The 15,296-nt window shown below is 42.8% G+C and overlaps 1 protein-coding gene across 2 annotated transcripts in view; it reads right to left on the reverse strand.

The window, feature by feature from the left end:
- The window catches only part of LOC121929840 (bactericidal permeability-increasing protein-like), a 31,657-nt gene extending 20,789 nt beyond the window's left edge, over positions 1-10,868 (reverse strand). Inside the window, exons 1-4 of one of the 2 annotated variants that reach the window (XM_042465781.1) lie at positions 10,646-10,868; positions 8,609-8,723; positions 7,789-7,917; positions 4,725-4,880 (exon numbers count right to left, since the gene is read on the reverse strand). In XM_042465781.1, the coding sequence (XP_042321715.1) occupies positions 4,725-4,880; positions 7,789-7,917; positions 8,609-8,723; positions 10,646-10,766 (521 nt within the window). In that variant the 5' untranslated portion in view covers positions 10,767-10,868. The remainder of the gene's footprint in view (positions 1-4,724; positions 4,881-7,788; positions 7,918-8,608; positions 8,724-10,645) is intronic. The other variant, XM_042465780.1, reaches the window with a different exon arrangement.
- Positions 10,869-15,296: the final 4,428 nt, after the last annotated feature.

Consider the following 15,296-nt stretch of genomic DNA (forward strand, 5'->3'; position numbering starts at 1 on the left):
CTTTTCTTCTAGCCCACCTTTCTCCCAACATAGGGACTCAAAGCAGCCCTAGGCTTTTTCATTAGGCTTTTAGGAACTGACTGCAAGGGCACATTTCACAGTCTGTGCTGTTTCACTGTTGTTGTTTTTCCTGCTGCAGTTTTAACTGCAATTAAATAAAAGTTACTTAGCTTTTGCTGTGATTTTATTCATGTCTTTGCGCATGGTTTTAACTGTATTTGTTTTCATCTTTTGTAAGCTTCCTTGAGTCTCAGGGTGTACCTACATTTTTGAGACAATGCAGTTTGACACCACTTTAACTCCTCCATCACGCAGAAACCTGGGATTTGTAGTTTGGTGAGGCACCAGCACTCTTTGGCAGAGAAGGCTAAAGACCTTGTAAAACTGCAAATCACAAGATTCCTATGGATGGAGCTACTGCACTTAAAGTGGTGTCAAACTGCATTATGATTGTGTTTTCCTGCATGTCAGAATGGAGTTGGACTGGATGGCCCTTGTGGTCTCTTCCAACTCTATGGAGTTTATCACACAAGTTTATCAGGATCTTGTGAATATCCCAGAAAAGTCACGTAATTACGTGAAATGATTTCACACAATGTCCCACAAAACCACCATTAAAGTGGTCACAAAGAAGTATAACGCACATCTTTTTACTTTCGGGATTTCAGCAACAATGCATTTCCGATATCACTTTATTTGCCCAGTTGTGTGTGGTAATCATTCACGCAATTACTTGGCATTTTTGCTTTATTTGCAGAATGCTTCAAATGTGCTTTAATCTCTCTTTAATGCTAAAATTACCCCCCGTGTGCTAAAGTCCTATGATTCTGTTTCTACAGTCTGGATGCATCCTCCATTTTAGGGAAAAGGTAGGCTATAAGTGGGATAATAACAACAACAACAATAATAGTAATACTATGCAAAGGGATTTTGTAGCACCTTTGAACCTCACTGAAAGAAAGAAGTTGGTAGCATGAGCTTTCGTAGACTTGATTCTACTTCTTCAGATGCATGCTTTAGTATTAGTACTTGTGAAGACACACCCAACTGAAGGTGGTGGCAGGTTTGGGTGTGCAACGCCAGTCCCTTGGTGAGATCAAACTCTTCTACCCAAAAAAGGCTCTGAAGCTGAATGTAAAGTTCAAAAGGGGGGAAATTTAAAGGACAAAATAAAGAGTTTCCTCCTCCCCAGCTCTAAACAAAAGGTACTTGACAGTTTCAGCAATCTTCCGGATGTCATCTTTCTGGGTCTGATGTTGGTTTGCTCTCCTCACTCAATGGAGCTGGTGCAGGGTCTTTCAGCTCCTGAATTCTTTATTCATTTGTTGTTGGCAACTAATTTGGCTGAGATCTGGTAACTAAAATGGCTAAAACCTGGTAACTGAAATGGCTAAAGTGTAAGAAATGCCCTTTCCTGGGCCTGTTTGCCACCAAAAGACAGCTCTCTGCCTGCTCACAGCAAAGACTGCTCCCAACTAAAGGCTTCCAGCTACAGCAGAGCATGCAGGGAAAGGGCAAACTAAACCTGGAAATAATGCAGGGGAATCCTACAGCTCCTCCCACAAACTAATACAGTGCTCCCTCGGGTTACGAAATTAATTCGTTCCGCCGCGCCGTTCGTAACCCGATGCATTTCGCAAGCCGAAAAGGGCTTTCCGTTAGCGCTGGCAAGCCGCGCGTTTGAATTTCGCGCCGAAAAAAAATTCGTAACCCGAAAAAACCTTCGTATCCCAGAACAGTTTTTTCCAATGGAACTTTTTCGTATCCCGGAAATTTCGTAACGCGATCAATTCGTATCCCGGGGTACCACTGTACAAAGAACTTTCCTACACTAAAACATTCTATGGCCTGAACCAATGTGAAAGAAAATGCAGGGGGAAATTCAATCAGTCCTGGCAGGACATCACAGTACTAGTACTAGTAATAGACTGTATAGAGGCTTAGCGTGTGGGAAGTCTATAGCTTTTCCTGGTGCCTTAAGGTTAACCTTAGCAGATGCAGACCATCCAACATTTCACAGGTAAAAAAAAAATGTTGCAACATCAGAAAGTGGTCAAGATGACCAAAGTAAAAGATGAAGGAGATGGACACCCAAGCTAGAAGAGGCTGAGCAGTTTGCTTTTGCATGTTCATCCTGGGAATGGCCAACTCCTCATTTCTGCACTGAATTCATTGAATGCAAAACTATTTTTGCAGATTGAAATCAGTTGGCAGCAATGGAAATAAGGTGAAAACGAAGAGGGAAAGTGGGAGGAGGAGAGGGAAACCAGAACATTGGAAAAGCAGCTGGAAAAGTTGGATGTCAGTTTATTAGTTTGGGAGGTCCCTGCCAAATCCAGGGCGGTGGAGGGTATGCATATACAGTGGTACCCCGGGTTACGAATGTAATTCGTTCCGCGGCGCCGTTCGTAACCCGAAAGATTTCGCTAGCCGAAAAAGCCATAGCCGCTAGCGCTGAAAGCCGCGATTTTGTGTGAAAAAGCGCCGAAAAGCACCAAATTTTTTTTCGTAAGCTGAAAAAAAAAACCGTAACCCGAAACAGTTTTTTCCTATTTATTTTTTTCGTATCCCGGAAATTTCGTAACGCGGTGATTTCGTATCCCGGGGTACCACTGTATACCAATGGCTAGGAACCATCCTTAAATGGCCTGAATGCCAGTTATCTTCATTGGAGGGTGATTTGTCTTGGCCCTGGACCTTTCTTTCTGGTGGTGATAAATGAAACGTGGAGTGAAGAGTAAGGCAGAACAAGAACCTGGCATCTTTGTTTATAAAACTGACCCTCTTTGAGCACATCCAGACTGATTAAAAAGACCAGAAAGTCCCAGATGTTGCCTTACTCTTTCTGATTTTATTTTGGAGATCCGTACCCATTTTGTTTATTCTGTCACCTCCCTTTAGAGATGCTTTATTCCAGCTTTCCAGGTCCTTTTATTTTAACCCAGTATAAAATTGGAAAAAACAAAACCTGGGACTTTTCACTCTGTCTGGATATGTCTTTTGGGTCTCATTAAATGCCCTATAGAAAAACCCATTAATGTTTCTGCTTTCATGGGACTCAAAGGAAGGCCTTGTGTTCTCATTATGCTCCTTGTTCTATTGCTCCAGGAGCAGGGAAGAGGAGGATTTTTAGCATAAACCTTATAAGTGGCGAGAGGGGAACATTTTTTCCTCCCTAACTTTATTTGAAAACAAGGACCATTAAGAGCAATTGGTCGGCTGCTGGCAGAATCAAACTAGACTGGAGCAAAGTGGTGTTGAAGCTGCTCCTTCGAGGGGCATGGGACTGTGGTTGCCAAGCAAAGAAATCTTGCATAGCCCTCTTACCATGGAGTTTATCAGACAAGGGGAATTGGAAGTATAATCCAATGGCAATCTGAACACAATCATGGGGTTTAATGTTATTGCGTGATAGACTACCACACGCAAATTTGGGCAATGGCAAGCTATTTTTGGGCAATGGGAAGTCAGTTCGAACACAATTCGAATTCACATAAATTCACTGAACTTGCAAATTCACGTGAATGCGTTCCGGTTGCACTTTCTTTTCATTTGAAATTAAGAGAAATTCCTCCCGTTTGATAAACTCCCATCTCAGAAGAAAAGAAGAAAATCCTCCCTGCAAGAAGTCATTATGAATGCATTCCTCCATGCGAGGAGAGGAAAGCCAATTGTGGCATTGCATGGGAGAACACACAAAACTGGCCAAGTGCCTTTGGCAAGGAGACAGAGAGCACATTTATGCTCGCGAGGTTATGTGGTGGATCCACCAGCTTCTTAATGAATTGCAGAGAAGAAAGTAATATTCCAAACAGTCAGAAACAATCCAGGGGTAGCTGGGTTGGCTATTGAGTAATTCAAACAAAAACCCACCAAACAGTGATGCCTTTGTTGGCCAACAGAAATACACAATATACTTGTTGCAAGCTTTCAAAGCTCACAAGCATAACATCTTCGCCAGGCAAGATGATACACACCAAACAGAAGGAAAACAATTAGAGATGTTAGTAAGATGCCTGCAATGTTGTAGTTTCTATCCTTAGTTAAATGGTACCTTTGCATAAGAATTAGACAGATTGATTAGTAGATGAAAGAACAAAATTGTAAAACATAGGAAACTTTAGATTCGTCACTTGGAAGTCTATAGTATTTAATCATATGCACTTCTCCTCTTTGTTTACCCTTAGGTTAGAAGATATTATATGTATATGTATGTGATGTCTGATGTAATTTTTTTGTTGTGTCTGTTTGTGTAGGTACTTGTCTGAAATTTATGTTAATGTATGTTTTTAGATGTTAATAAAATTTCTAAGAAAGAAAGAAAGAAAGAAAGAAAGAAAGAAAGAAAGAAAGAAAGAAAGCTGACCTGGCTTTGTGTCTTTCTAGAACAAAATTAGTATCCCCAGCAAATTGCAACATTGTGCAACTAAATGTGTAGCCTGATGTGCCTCTGCATAAAAGATCTGTGGTGAACATCTATGTGTGACATTTGTCTGTATGCTCAATGTGCAATTCATAGACATAGGTCCACATAATGCACATCCCTGCACAATGGCAATGCAAGGCCAATTCTGCCATAACAACCTTGCAAAAAATATAGATACAGCTGTTCTGATGGGACAAAAGCATCCAACTGCATCCATGGCATCATTGCTTGTAATGAGTTATTCCAGCTTCTCTGCAGAACTCAATAGAGTCAAGCCATGGGAACAAAGTCAACATACCTCAACCGTCCGGAAATGTGCACACGGACATCAGAAATGTGGGCACCGCAGCCTGAAGTGGTGGCCGTCAGTCTCCCGGTGGCATCGCTGCCCAGCTTCAAGCCCACAGAGATGCCAAGGCCCTCCACTTTGAGGTCAAAGGAGCCATGGTCCTTGCTGAATAGACATAAAAGAATAAAAGATTTGCACTTGTTTCTTCTTCCATGGAAAGAGGGAGAAATGGTTGGAATTGTTGGATATGTTGGCCTTCTTCCACCTCTCTAGTTGCATCTGCATTGCAGAATTAATGCACTTTGACTACCATGGCTCAGTGCTATAGAATCATGGGATTTGTAGCTTGTTGGGGCACCACAGCTCTCTGAGAAGAAGGCTAAACATCTCACAAAGCTAAAAATCCCAGATGCTGGCCCAAGTTTTTCAATATATGTGCCACAGGCCTTTTCTGCTTCATACTTCCAGAGGTCACTCCCTTCCCATTTATACTCTCCCAAAAATTAGTTAGTGTTTTATGGCCATTTGACACTTGCACATGAGAGTCAGCAATAGGGACAATAAATGCAACAAGAGATAAGTTTTACTTTTTAAACATTCCAGATCATCCTGCCTATTTTCTATTCTGTTTTAAACCATAAGCTCACATTTCCAGATATGTTGCACTCTACTTAATATAAATATGAAGTATTCCTACAGAAACAGCCTACTTGTGCCTGTGTTAGAGATACTCATTGTCTTCCCCTCAAAGCACCAAACACAAAGGAGGTAGATATTTAAGTATATTTGCTATTCAGGGGGCCCTTGGTATCCTCTGAGGTTTAGTCCCAGGACTCCCTATGGATACCAAAATCCATGGATGCTCAAATCCCATTAAATATAATGGCATGGTAAAATGGTGTCCCTTATATAAAATGGCAAAATAAAGGCTTGCTTTTTGGAATTTATGCATGGTGTGAATATTTTCAAGTTATGGATAGTTGACTCCATGGAGAAAGAATCCATGTCTACGGACTAATGTTTGATATAGTGTAGTACAATGGATTTGTGCAATAACAGCTTATGGTAACAATAATAGCAATTACTTGGGACTCTCTTGTAAGGGTTCACATCAAGGGCACAATTTTTCCATGATGGTGGGATTTCATGTTCCTGTAAGGCCAGAAGCTAGTTGCAAAGTCTGGGAGCAGCCACCAAGAAGGCCTCCTCTCCCTTGTTCTCACCAAATAAGCCTGAGAAGGTGGTGGGTCTCTCCTGAAGATCTTAGAGATCTGAGGGACTCTTAAAGGGGGATGTGGTCCTTCAAATGACCTAGACTCAAGTCATATAGGGCTTTATAGGTCACCGCCAGCACTTTGAACTGTACCCAGAAATGGACCGTCAGCCAGTTGTATGTTCCATGTAGCCAGCACCCGATAGTAATATGGTTGGGTTGCAACTCTTTGAACCAGATGAGGTTTCTGAACATTCTTCAAAGGCAGTCCCATATATAGAGCACATTACAGTAATCCAACCAGGATATAACTAAGGCATGTGTCACTCTGGCCACCCCCAAGGAATGGCCACAGTTGGGGGACTAGTTTCAGCTGTCCCAATGCACTCCTGGCCACATCTGAAACCTGGTCATCCAGGCTCAGACCTAAATCCTATAATTCACCCTGCACACTTAGGTTCTAGGGGAAAATCTAATGCAACCAATAAAAACTAGGTTGGCCACAGTTACCCAGAGGACCTTCTCATCTGCTGCTCCCAAACTATGGAATGGCCTGCTGGAAGAGATCCGAAACATTACCAGTCTTGACAGCTTTAAAAAGGCTGTCCAACAGGCCTTCCCTGAATTACCACCTGGTCTCCCAGGGAGATGGATTATTATATAAGACACTCCAAATTGCCCATCTCCTTGCTGCAGATTGTTTTGATATTTGGTATTTTATTATGGTATTGTTTTGGGAGGGAGGAAACAATGGGTATTTTATAGTATATGATGTATTTTATACTGTATTTTACTGATCTTATAAGTCCCCTCGATCCTGTGGGAGAGGCGGGATAAAAATAAATTATTATTACTATTATTAATTAAATCCAGGAGCACAGCAAGCTTGGAACCTGTGCCTTCATGGGGAGGATAACCCCATCTAATACAAGTCGATCCCTATGCCCCGATCTGCCTTTTGACTGACCAGGAGCACAAATGACTTGTCTGGATTAAGGGGCTGTGCAGACCGCCTCTAAGGGGTGGCCAGCAGCTGCCTCCATTGTCACCGGATTGTGGCAACTGCACACTGCGGCCACAATCTGGCCTTTGCAGGGCACAAAAAGGAGCAGCAAAAGGTGGCTTCTTTTTGTGCCCTGCAAAGGGCACGATAGCCATGGCTTTATGGCACTCCTTTGGGGCTGCGATGTGCAGACACAGTGCTAGAGGAGCACCATGACACCACGCACCATGTGGAGTGGTGCGCAGTGTCATACCCCCTGGGGGCGGAGTCAGGGCATGCGTCATGTGGACCCTAAACCCCAACTCTGCCCCCAAGCTGGCCTTTGAGGCTGGTCTGCACAGAGCCTACATTTCAATTTATTTACCTTTATCCAGTCCATGACTGATGGCAGGCACCAATTTAGAAACAAACAAACAAGCTTCATTTATATACCACTTCATACCGCCTAAGCAGTGTTTAAGCAGTTTACAACTGTAAGCTAATTTGTCCCCAACAGTCTGGGTCCTCATTTTAGCGACCTCCTCGGAAGGAGGCAAGCCTGAGTCGAGCTTGAGCCCTTTTGCTGGTCTTGAACTCGCAACCCTGTGGTTTTGAGTGAGTGGCTGCAGGACAGGCATTTAACACTGCACCACCAAAACATCTTCCTTGGGTTTAGGTGGGAAGGAGTAACAAAGCTGGATCTCATCTGCGTAGTGACTGAATTGGACCCCGACATTATGGATGACCTCTCTCAAAAATGTCATGTATATGTTAAATAGCATCATAGTGATCAATCAATCAATCAGTCAATCAATCAATCAATGTGACCCATGCCACTGGGAAGGTTTCAGAAAGAGAAGAAGCAAAGCTGTACTCACAGCCAGCGCTTCTTCACCTTCCAGTCGCCCGTCAATTCAGCGAAAGCGTTGCTGATGGAGACCTTGAGGCCCACGCCTGGGATTGGCGCAATGGTTGAGCTTGGCAGCTGGAAACTGCGAATATTCAAGCTGTGGGAAGAGAGAAAGAAAAATGGAGGATGAATGGAGGGAAGACATTCAGGCTGAGACTGTTCAGCTGTGACTTTGGAGTTCCAGCACTGGATGGGAGGATTCTCAGAGCAGCCATTCAACTGGGTGATCCTTTCTCAAAGGGGTTGTTCAGATGGTGAAAATAATGTGGGTTGGGTTTTTTCTTGTTTATGTGCATTTTGAATGCAACCAATTATGTTTGGGGAGGGGCTGCCAAAAAACCCACTTAACCCAGAATAATCAATCTTGCCCCCCCCCCCCCCCCGAGGTTTCCTAAAATATTCTCTTTGGACTTTATCACACGGACAAAAGCCGGGGAAAGCGGGGGTTTAAACTGTCATTATCCCAAGAAAGTCGTGTGATCGCAGTGAAGACTTTCACATGACATCGCAATTAAAGAGGACTTATCAAGGCAATAGCCAGGTAATAACCAGCAACAAATTGTTCACGGGGAAATCCCCTGAATGATTTGTTGCTGGTTATTACCTGGCTATTGCCTTGACAAGTCCTCTTTAACCATGATGTGTGTGAAAATCGCGCAACTTTCCCGGGACAATGACAGTTTAAATCCCTGATTTCCCTCCCATTTCCCCCCGTGTGATAAATCCCATTATTGGTTGTGTCAGTAATCAATGCAGATAGATCCTGGATGAACTGGGGACTTTCTCACCTGTAGAAACTGTAATCTACTTTCCCGAGAGCTTTGACTCTGAAGGACCCAGAGAAATCGGGCAGCTGGATCTTGGCCAGTTCTTCTTGCAAGACAGCAACACCTTCCTGACAGGCTGAAAAAAAGCAAGATGGACATTAATCTCAAGATGGAAGCAAGGAATTTGCCTTTTGGGTAAGAGGTATACCGGCTGAATTTCCCCTTTCCAAAATGCTTGGGACCAGAAGTGTTTGGGATTTTGGATTTTTTTTCTCCAGATTTTGGAGTCCATATAATGATATATCTTGAAAATGGGACCTAAGCTAAACCCAAAATTCATTTATACCCCCTTATATATAATGGGATTTTAGCATCCATGGATTTTGGTATCCCCAGCAGATACCAAGGTCTCAATATATAGTGTATAATGTACACTAATTACATTCAATAATTATATCTACCGGGAAGTTTAAACAGGGTTTATCCCATGAACATCACACAATTGCTATTAAATCGCAATTAAGTTTTCACACACATCTGTCATTATCCTGGGAATAAACAAGGAATAACCAGGGAATAAACAACAACAAAACATTTATGGGAAAAGCATTACCTGGTTATTCACAGGTTAATGGCACTTTAATTGCTTTTCAACGCAATGTGTAAAAACCTTTATTGCAATTGCACGCTTTTGGTGGGATAATCCCCATTTATACTTCCAAATGTCCCCATGTGATAAAATCCTATCTATCTATATATCTGTGTATATATATTAAAATATAGATAGATAGATAAATATGATTAAATGCCAAACCTTATATTACAAAGTAAATAAAGGTTAATAATAATAATAAATAGGGAGGGAGGTGGAAGTCATGTCTAACTTACAGCGACTTTAAGGCGACTCTCTCATGGGGGTTTCTTGGCAGGATTTGCTCAGAGGTTTGCCATTGCCTTCCTCTGAGGCTGAGAGAGTGTGACTTGCCCAAGGTCACTCAGTGGGTTTCCATGGCTGAGCTAGGATTCAGACCCTGGTCTCCAGACTCCTACTCCAAAGCTCAAAGCACTATGCCATGCTGGCTCCCCAATATTTAAAATAACCATGAATTCTCTAGAGAGTAAGCTCCTCTGGGACATTTCATAGGCAGAAGAAGCCTTTTCTACAGAAGGAAGTGGCCCAGAAGCCACTTCTTGTTTTCAGAAAGGCCTCTTTTGGGCTGCAGTTGCACCAACATTTGGCAAAAATGCTCCCCACAATTTGCACGGTTTTGCAGTTACAGTGGGCCCTTGGTATCTGCTGGGGTTTGGTTCCAGAACCAATTGGATACCAAAAGCCGTGGATGCTCAAGTCCCATTATACACAGTGGGGTATGATGATGATGATGATGATGATGATGATGATGATGATGATGATGATGACGACGACAATGGGTCCATTATATCCACTGGGGTTTGGTTTCAGGATCCCCCATGGAACTAAAATCCGTGGATGCTCAAATCCCATTAAATACAAATGGCATTGTAAAAAGACAACCCCTATATAAAATGGCAAAAAGGTTTGCTTTTTGGAATTTATATATATATATATATATGGAATATTTTCAATCCGTGGATGCTTGAGTCCATGGATAAAGACTCCGTGGATATAGAGGGCTGCTGTATCCTTATTGCTGCTGGAGAGCTACAAAGAAACACCAGGTAATTTGCTGGGGATAAGAATGGAATCAGAACCATGTTGGTCCAGACCAAAGACCAAAGATCAGACCAGGAACCTGCAGGAATCTCTTTTCCTTCAGCTTGCATCCATTGTTCCGGGCCCTATTTCTCTGGAGCAGCAGAAAACAAGCTTGCTGCATCCTCACTATAACTTCCCTTCAAATACTTAAACAGGACTATCGTATCACCTCTTAGCCCTCTCTCCTCACAAGCCTTCCTTGCAGACCTGTGATTCCAGCCCTTGGCCATTTCAGCTGCCTTTCTCTGCAAGTATCTCAGAGCTACAATCTCCCTTTTTCCAGGCGCAAGTGATGCAGTGACAAAACCAACCCAAGCACCTACCATAGTCCAGGCCTTTGTTGGTGATCCTGCCCTCGAACCCAGGGCTTGTGCCTGCAGAGCGGAGGACCAGATTACAAAGAGAGAGGAGGAAAGGCACATAGGACTCCTTGCCCTTGGACATCTTTGGAGCCCTAAAAGATAGTTCTTCTGACAGAGAGGCTGCAGCAGAAACAGTTTCTTTGCAGCTCAGGAGAGAAGGAAGTGAGAAAGAGCAGCAAAAGGAAGCCAGAAGGAGTATTTATGTTTCTACAAGTGGGTTTTCCCCCAGTTGTGCAATGATCAGCCTCGAGTTGTGTGTTTGTGTGCAGTTCCCTTTATCTGGCAAGGCCCTGCGGCTTTTCTCTTCCCTGTGACAGCGGCTCCAGGCAGTGTGTTTTTTGTGACTCACACAAGGATTTATTGCTTTGTTGTGTTGTCATTCCAGCATTTTGTTAGCATTGAGCACACCCAGTTCCAGATCTCAAAAGAATTGCTGCACCTTAAACCTCAGCGGCAGGCGCACATGACTGATGCAGGAGAATCAGAACATCTTAGAATTAGACTTCCGTTCAGATATTTAAAGATGGATATCATGTCACCTCTTAGTTTTCTCTTCCACAAGCTAAATATACTGTCAAGGCCAGTAGTTAACTGAGTTCAGGGATTCAGGCTTCAGTGGTTAAATCTCAGCAAACTTCTCTTTAATAATTATATGTCCAATACCAGAGACATTCGTTGTTAGGACTAAGTAGCAAGCGTTAACATTGTCTAGATGAGTACATAGGGAGATTTGAAAGGGATTAAATGAGTTCATAGAGGTTATGTGGAGAGATCTTGTAGCATCTTTGGGACTAAATGAAAGAAAGAAATTGGCAGCATGAGCTTTCCTAGACTAAAGTCTACTTCCTCCGATGAATTTTGTGTGTCTAGATAAAACACACACAATTTCACAGTGTTAGCAGACTCATGTTTTATTTGCTCAGCAGCAAAATAAATCTGGCTCTCTCTTTTCCCATGCCACCTCTCTGTTTCTTCTTGCCTCGGGTCCTTCCCAGCTGAATGACTTTGGATGTTTTCCTCCATGCTTGACTCCTCTTTTCGGTTATCATATCACTTGGGTGATAGCCATTCCTTTACCTCATTTCTTAAATTGCACGTTCGATCATCATACTTCAGCCTTCCCCTTAATTTGTGGCAGCTATGAAGTAAAGTAAGGAAAGCAAAATGATGGCCAACAGATTGGAAAGAATCAATATCTAGGAGTCCAAGTAGACCGTAAGTTGAACACAAGTCAACAGTGTGATGTGGCAGCTAACAAAGCCAATGTGATTTTAGGCTGCATCAATAGAAGTCTAGTGTCTAGATCAAGGGAAGTCATAGTGCCGTTCTATTCTGCTTTCCTCAGGTCTCATCTGGAACAATCCTGTGTCCATTTCTGTGCACCACAATTCAAAAAGCATGTGCAGAAACTGGACCGTATCTGAAGGAAGGTGACTAAAATGGTGAAGGATCTGGAAACTACAAAGCCCTATGAGGAAGGACTTAGGGAGCTGGGGATGTTTAGCCTGGAGAAGAGAAGGTTAGGAGGAGGTGATAATAGCCCTGTTTAAGTATTTGAAGAGTATCATATATTGAGGAGGGAGCAAGCTTGTTTTCTGCTGCTCCAGAGACTAGGACCCGAAACAATGGATGCAAGTTCCAGGAAAAGAGATTGCACCTTAACACTGGCTGAGTGGCTCTGATGACCCTGTGCCTTGCTTATCTCTCCCTTTGGCCTCAGTTCATGGCCTCTCTGAAAGAGCAGTTTTGCTTCTGTTTTCTGCTACCAAAGAGCGGGTTTCAAAACCTTCCTCCATTTAAAGAGGAAGAAGAGATGGGAGAAAAGTTCATCTTTGCAATGGTTTCAGTATTTGATCAGGAAAATGGGAAGGAAGCTGCTGGGCAGGGAAAGCAGAAGGCTTCTTCTCCATTCTGCACATTCCCACAAAGCAAGTGAGTGTGTGAGTGTGTGTGTGTGTGTGTGAGAGAGAGAGAGAGAGAGAGAGAGTCATTTGGAGACATCTACAATAGTCTGGCAATTTCAAACTGAGCATCCAGGATACAGATGCTCTATACAACTTAGATATATATTGGATGATTTTTAGCAATAAGATAATTGTTTTGCTGCTTTACAGCTTTGCTTTGCCACCGAGGAAGACTTCTGTCAAAACGTGTTTGTATGTTTCGATACTTCTTGGTTTTAATGCGTTTTGGATGTTTAGATGCTCCTTGTTGTTAATGCATTTTTGCACAGTGTATTGCTCTGTTTATACACTGTTTATTTTGTTTGAAGGGAATTCTTTGTCAATGCATCATCAGAATATTTTAAACACTAAAACTATTTTTATGTTTTACTCTGTGAACACTTTTATCCCAGACCTTTCTGTTTGTTATACTTCTTGCAAAATAAGACAGTTGTTGCTTCACTGCACTCCATGCTTTCTTTGAGTAGGGAGATAAAACGTCACTGATTTCATTCCTACATACAAGAATACATCGTTTGTGGTTAACTGTGTTTGAGTCAACTCTATGATTCCATTGAATGAAAATTGAATGAAAGGCCTCCAAGTCACTCTGTCATACGCAGGTCTTGCAAAGTCAAGGCTGTGGCTTCCGTGATAAAGGCCATCCACCTGCATTGCTGTCTCCCTCTTTTCCCATTGCCTTCTACCTTTCCAAGCATTATTGTCTTTTCAACTCAGCCATGTCTTTTCATGATATGGATGAACTACAACAGATTATCTTTTTCCACATTGGATGAGATGATGCAACTTTTGGGGCATGTTTACTGCACTTCAGAAGATATTTGGGGATGGGAGGGAAAGCATTTGCTCTGGAAAATAAGCTGCAAACAACTCTTTTCAAAAACAAAGCCAATATTTTTCTAGAAAAGGATGTATTTTGTTCCACATATGTTTCCCTGAATGGCCTAGTGGTACGAGTGTTGGACTATGACTCTGGAGACTAGGGTTCGAATCCCAGCTCGGCCATGAAACCCACTGGGTGACCTTGGCCAAGTCACACTCTCTCAGCCTCAGAGGATGGCAATGGCAAACCCCCTCTAAAGTAACATGTCTAGAAAACGCTACTATAAGTCCACCTTGAAATCACTGTAAGTCAGAAATGACTTGGCAGACCCACAACAACAACAATACAATGCCTGGAGCCTGTTGTTAACCCCATCTGCGTATTTAGCATTAAGTGCCAGAGACCTCCAGCGCTGTAGGAATGGCTTCTATATGGAGTATGCGTTTTAAAGAAACTTTTGCATGTTTTCAAACTGAATTTTATACTAATTTTAATCTGAATTTCATTTTAATTGTTTTTAAAGTGTTTTTATCCTGTGAGCCACTTTGAGTCCCTTCTGGGGAGAAAGGCGGCATAGAAATGAAATGAAATAAATAATAGATCAGGTGCTAAGAACCTTGGGCAAACTACAAATCCCAGGATTCCCTAGGAATGGAGCCACAAGGGTTAAAGTGAGCTAAAAGTGCTATATAATTGGGCCCAGGGTTGTGGCCTTGCAGACTTGGGACTGTTTCACTTGTTGGCATTGAAGTGAGCCAATTACACTGAGGAGCTGGCCAAAGGACCATCTTCTGGCTGCATCCACACTGAAGAAATAACCTGGTTTGGTGCAGCTTTTCAGCATCCTGGCTAAAGGCTATGAATTCTGGGAGTTGGGGTTTGTTGTGGGGCTTTCCTTCCTTAAGCTCTGCTCCGCTCTGGGCCCACAACTCCAACTCCCAGAATTCCATAGCCTTTAGCCAGGATGCTGAAAAGCAGCGCCAAACCGGGTTATTTCTCCAATGTGGCTGCTATGGCCTCACTTGTCAAAGGCTGCAAGCAAAGCCCTTTTCCTCCTGTTTGGCTTCAGCAAAGGGAACAAAAGTTTGGCAAACTTCAAGAGTGTGTTTGTGTGAGTGAATGCAACTGGGGAAGGTCGAAATTATTCACAGCTGTTAGGAATGAGAATGTGGGGCTGCAACTGGTGCCGAAAGTCATTGCTTTGCTCAGCCTCATTAAAGACAAGGCAAAGCTAGAGCCAGAACAGAGAGGAATTAATAGATCTGCCTCTTCTATTTTGCACAGCAGTCTTCTTGCCAAGTTTGCAGATGATACCAAATTAGGAGGAGCAGCTAATACTCCAGAGGAGAGGAGCAAAATTCAAAATGGCCTGAATAGATTGGAAAGCTGGGCCAAAGCTAACAATATGAACATCAACAGGGAGAAATGTAAGGTACTGCACTTAGGGTGAGAAAATGAAATGCATATAGAATAGGGAAAACCTGGCTTAAGGAGACTTTATATGTGTGGAAAGGATCTAGGAGTCCTAATAGACCACAAGGTGAACATGAGTCAACAGTGTGATGCAGCAGCTAACAAGGCCAATGTGATTTTAGGTTGCATCAATAGAAGTATAGTGTCCAGATCAAGGGATGCAATAGTGCCACTCTATTCTGCTCTGGTCAGGCCCCACCTGGAATAATACTGAGTCCACTTCTGGGCCCCATAGTTCAAAAAGGACATTGAGAAACTGGAGCCATGTGTCCAAAGGAGGGCGACTAAAATGGTGAAGGGTCTGAAAACCATGAAGCCCTATGAGGAAGGACTTAGGGAGCTGGGGATGTTT

The sequence above is a fragment of the Sceloporus undulatus genome, chromosome 4 (assembly GCF_019175285.1).
Source record: "Sceloporus undulatus isolate JIND9_A2432 ecotype Alabama chromosome 4, SceUnd_v1.1, whole genome shotgun sequence".
Taxonomy (NCBI): Eukaryota; Metazoa; Chordata; class Lepidosauria; order Squamata; family Phrynosomatidae; genus Sceloporus; species Sceloporus undulatus.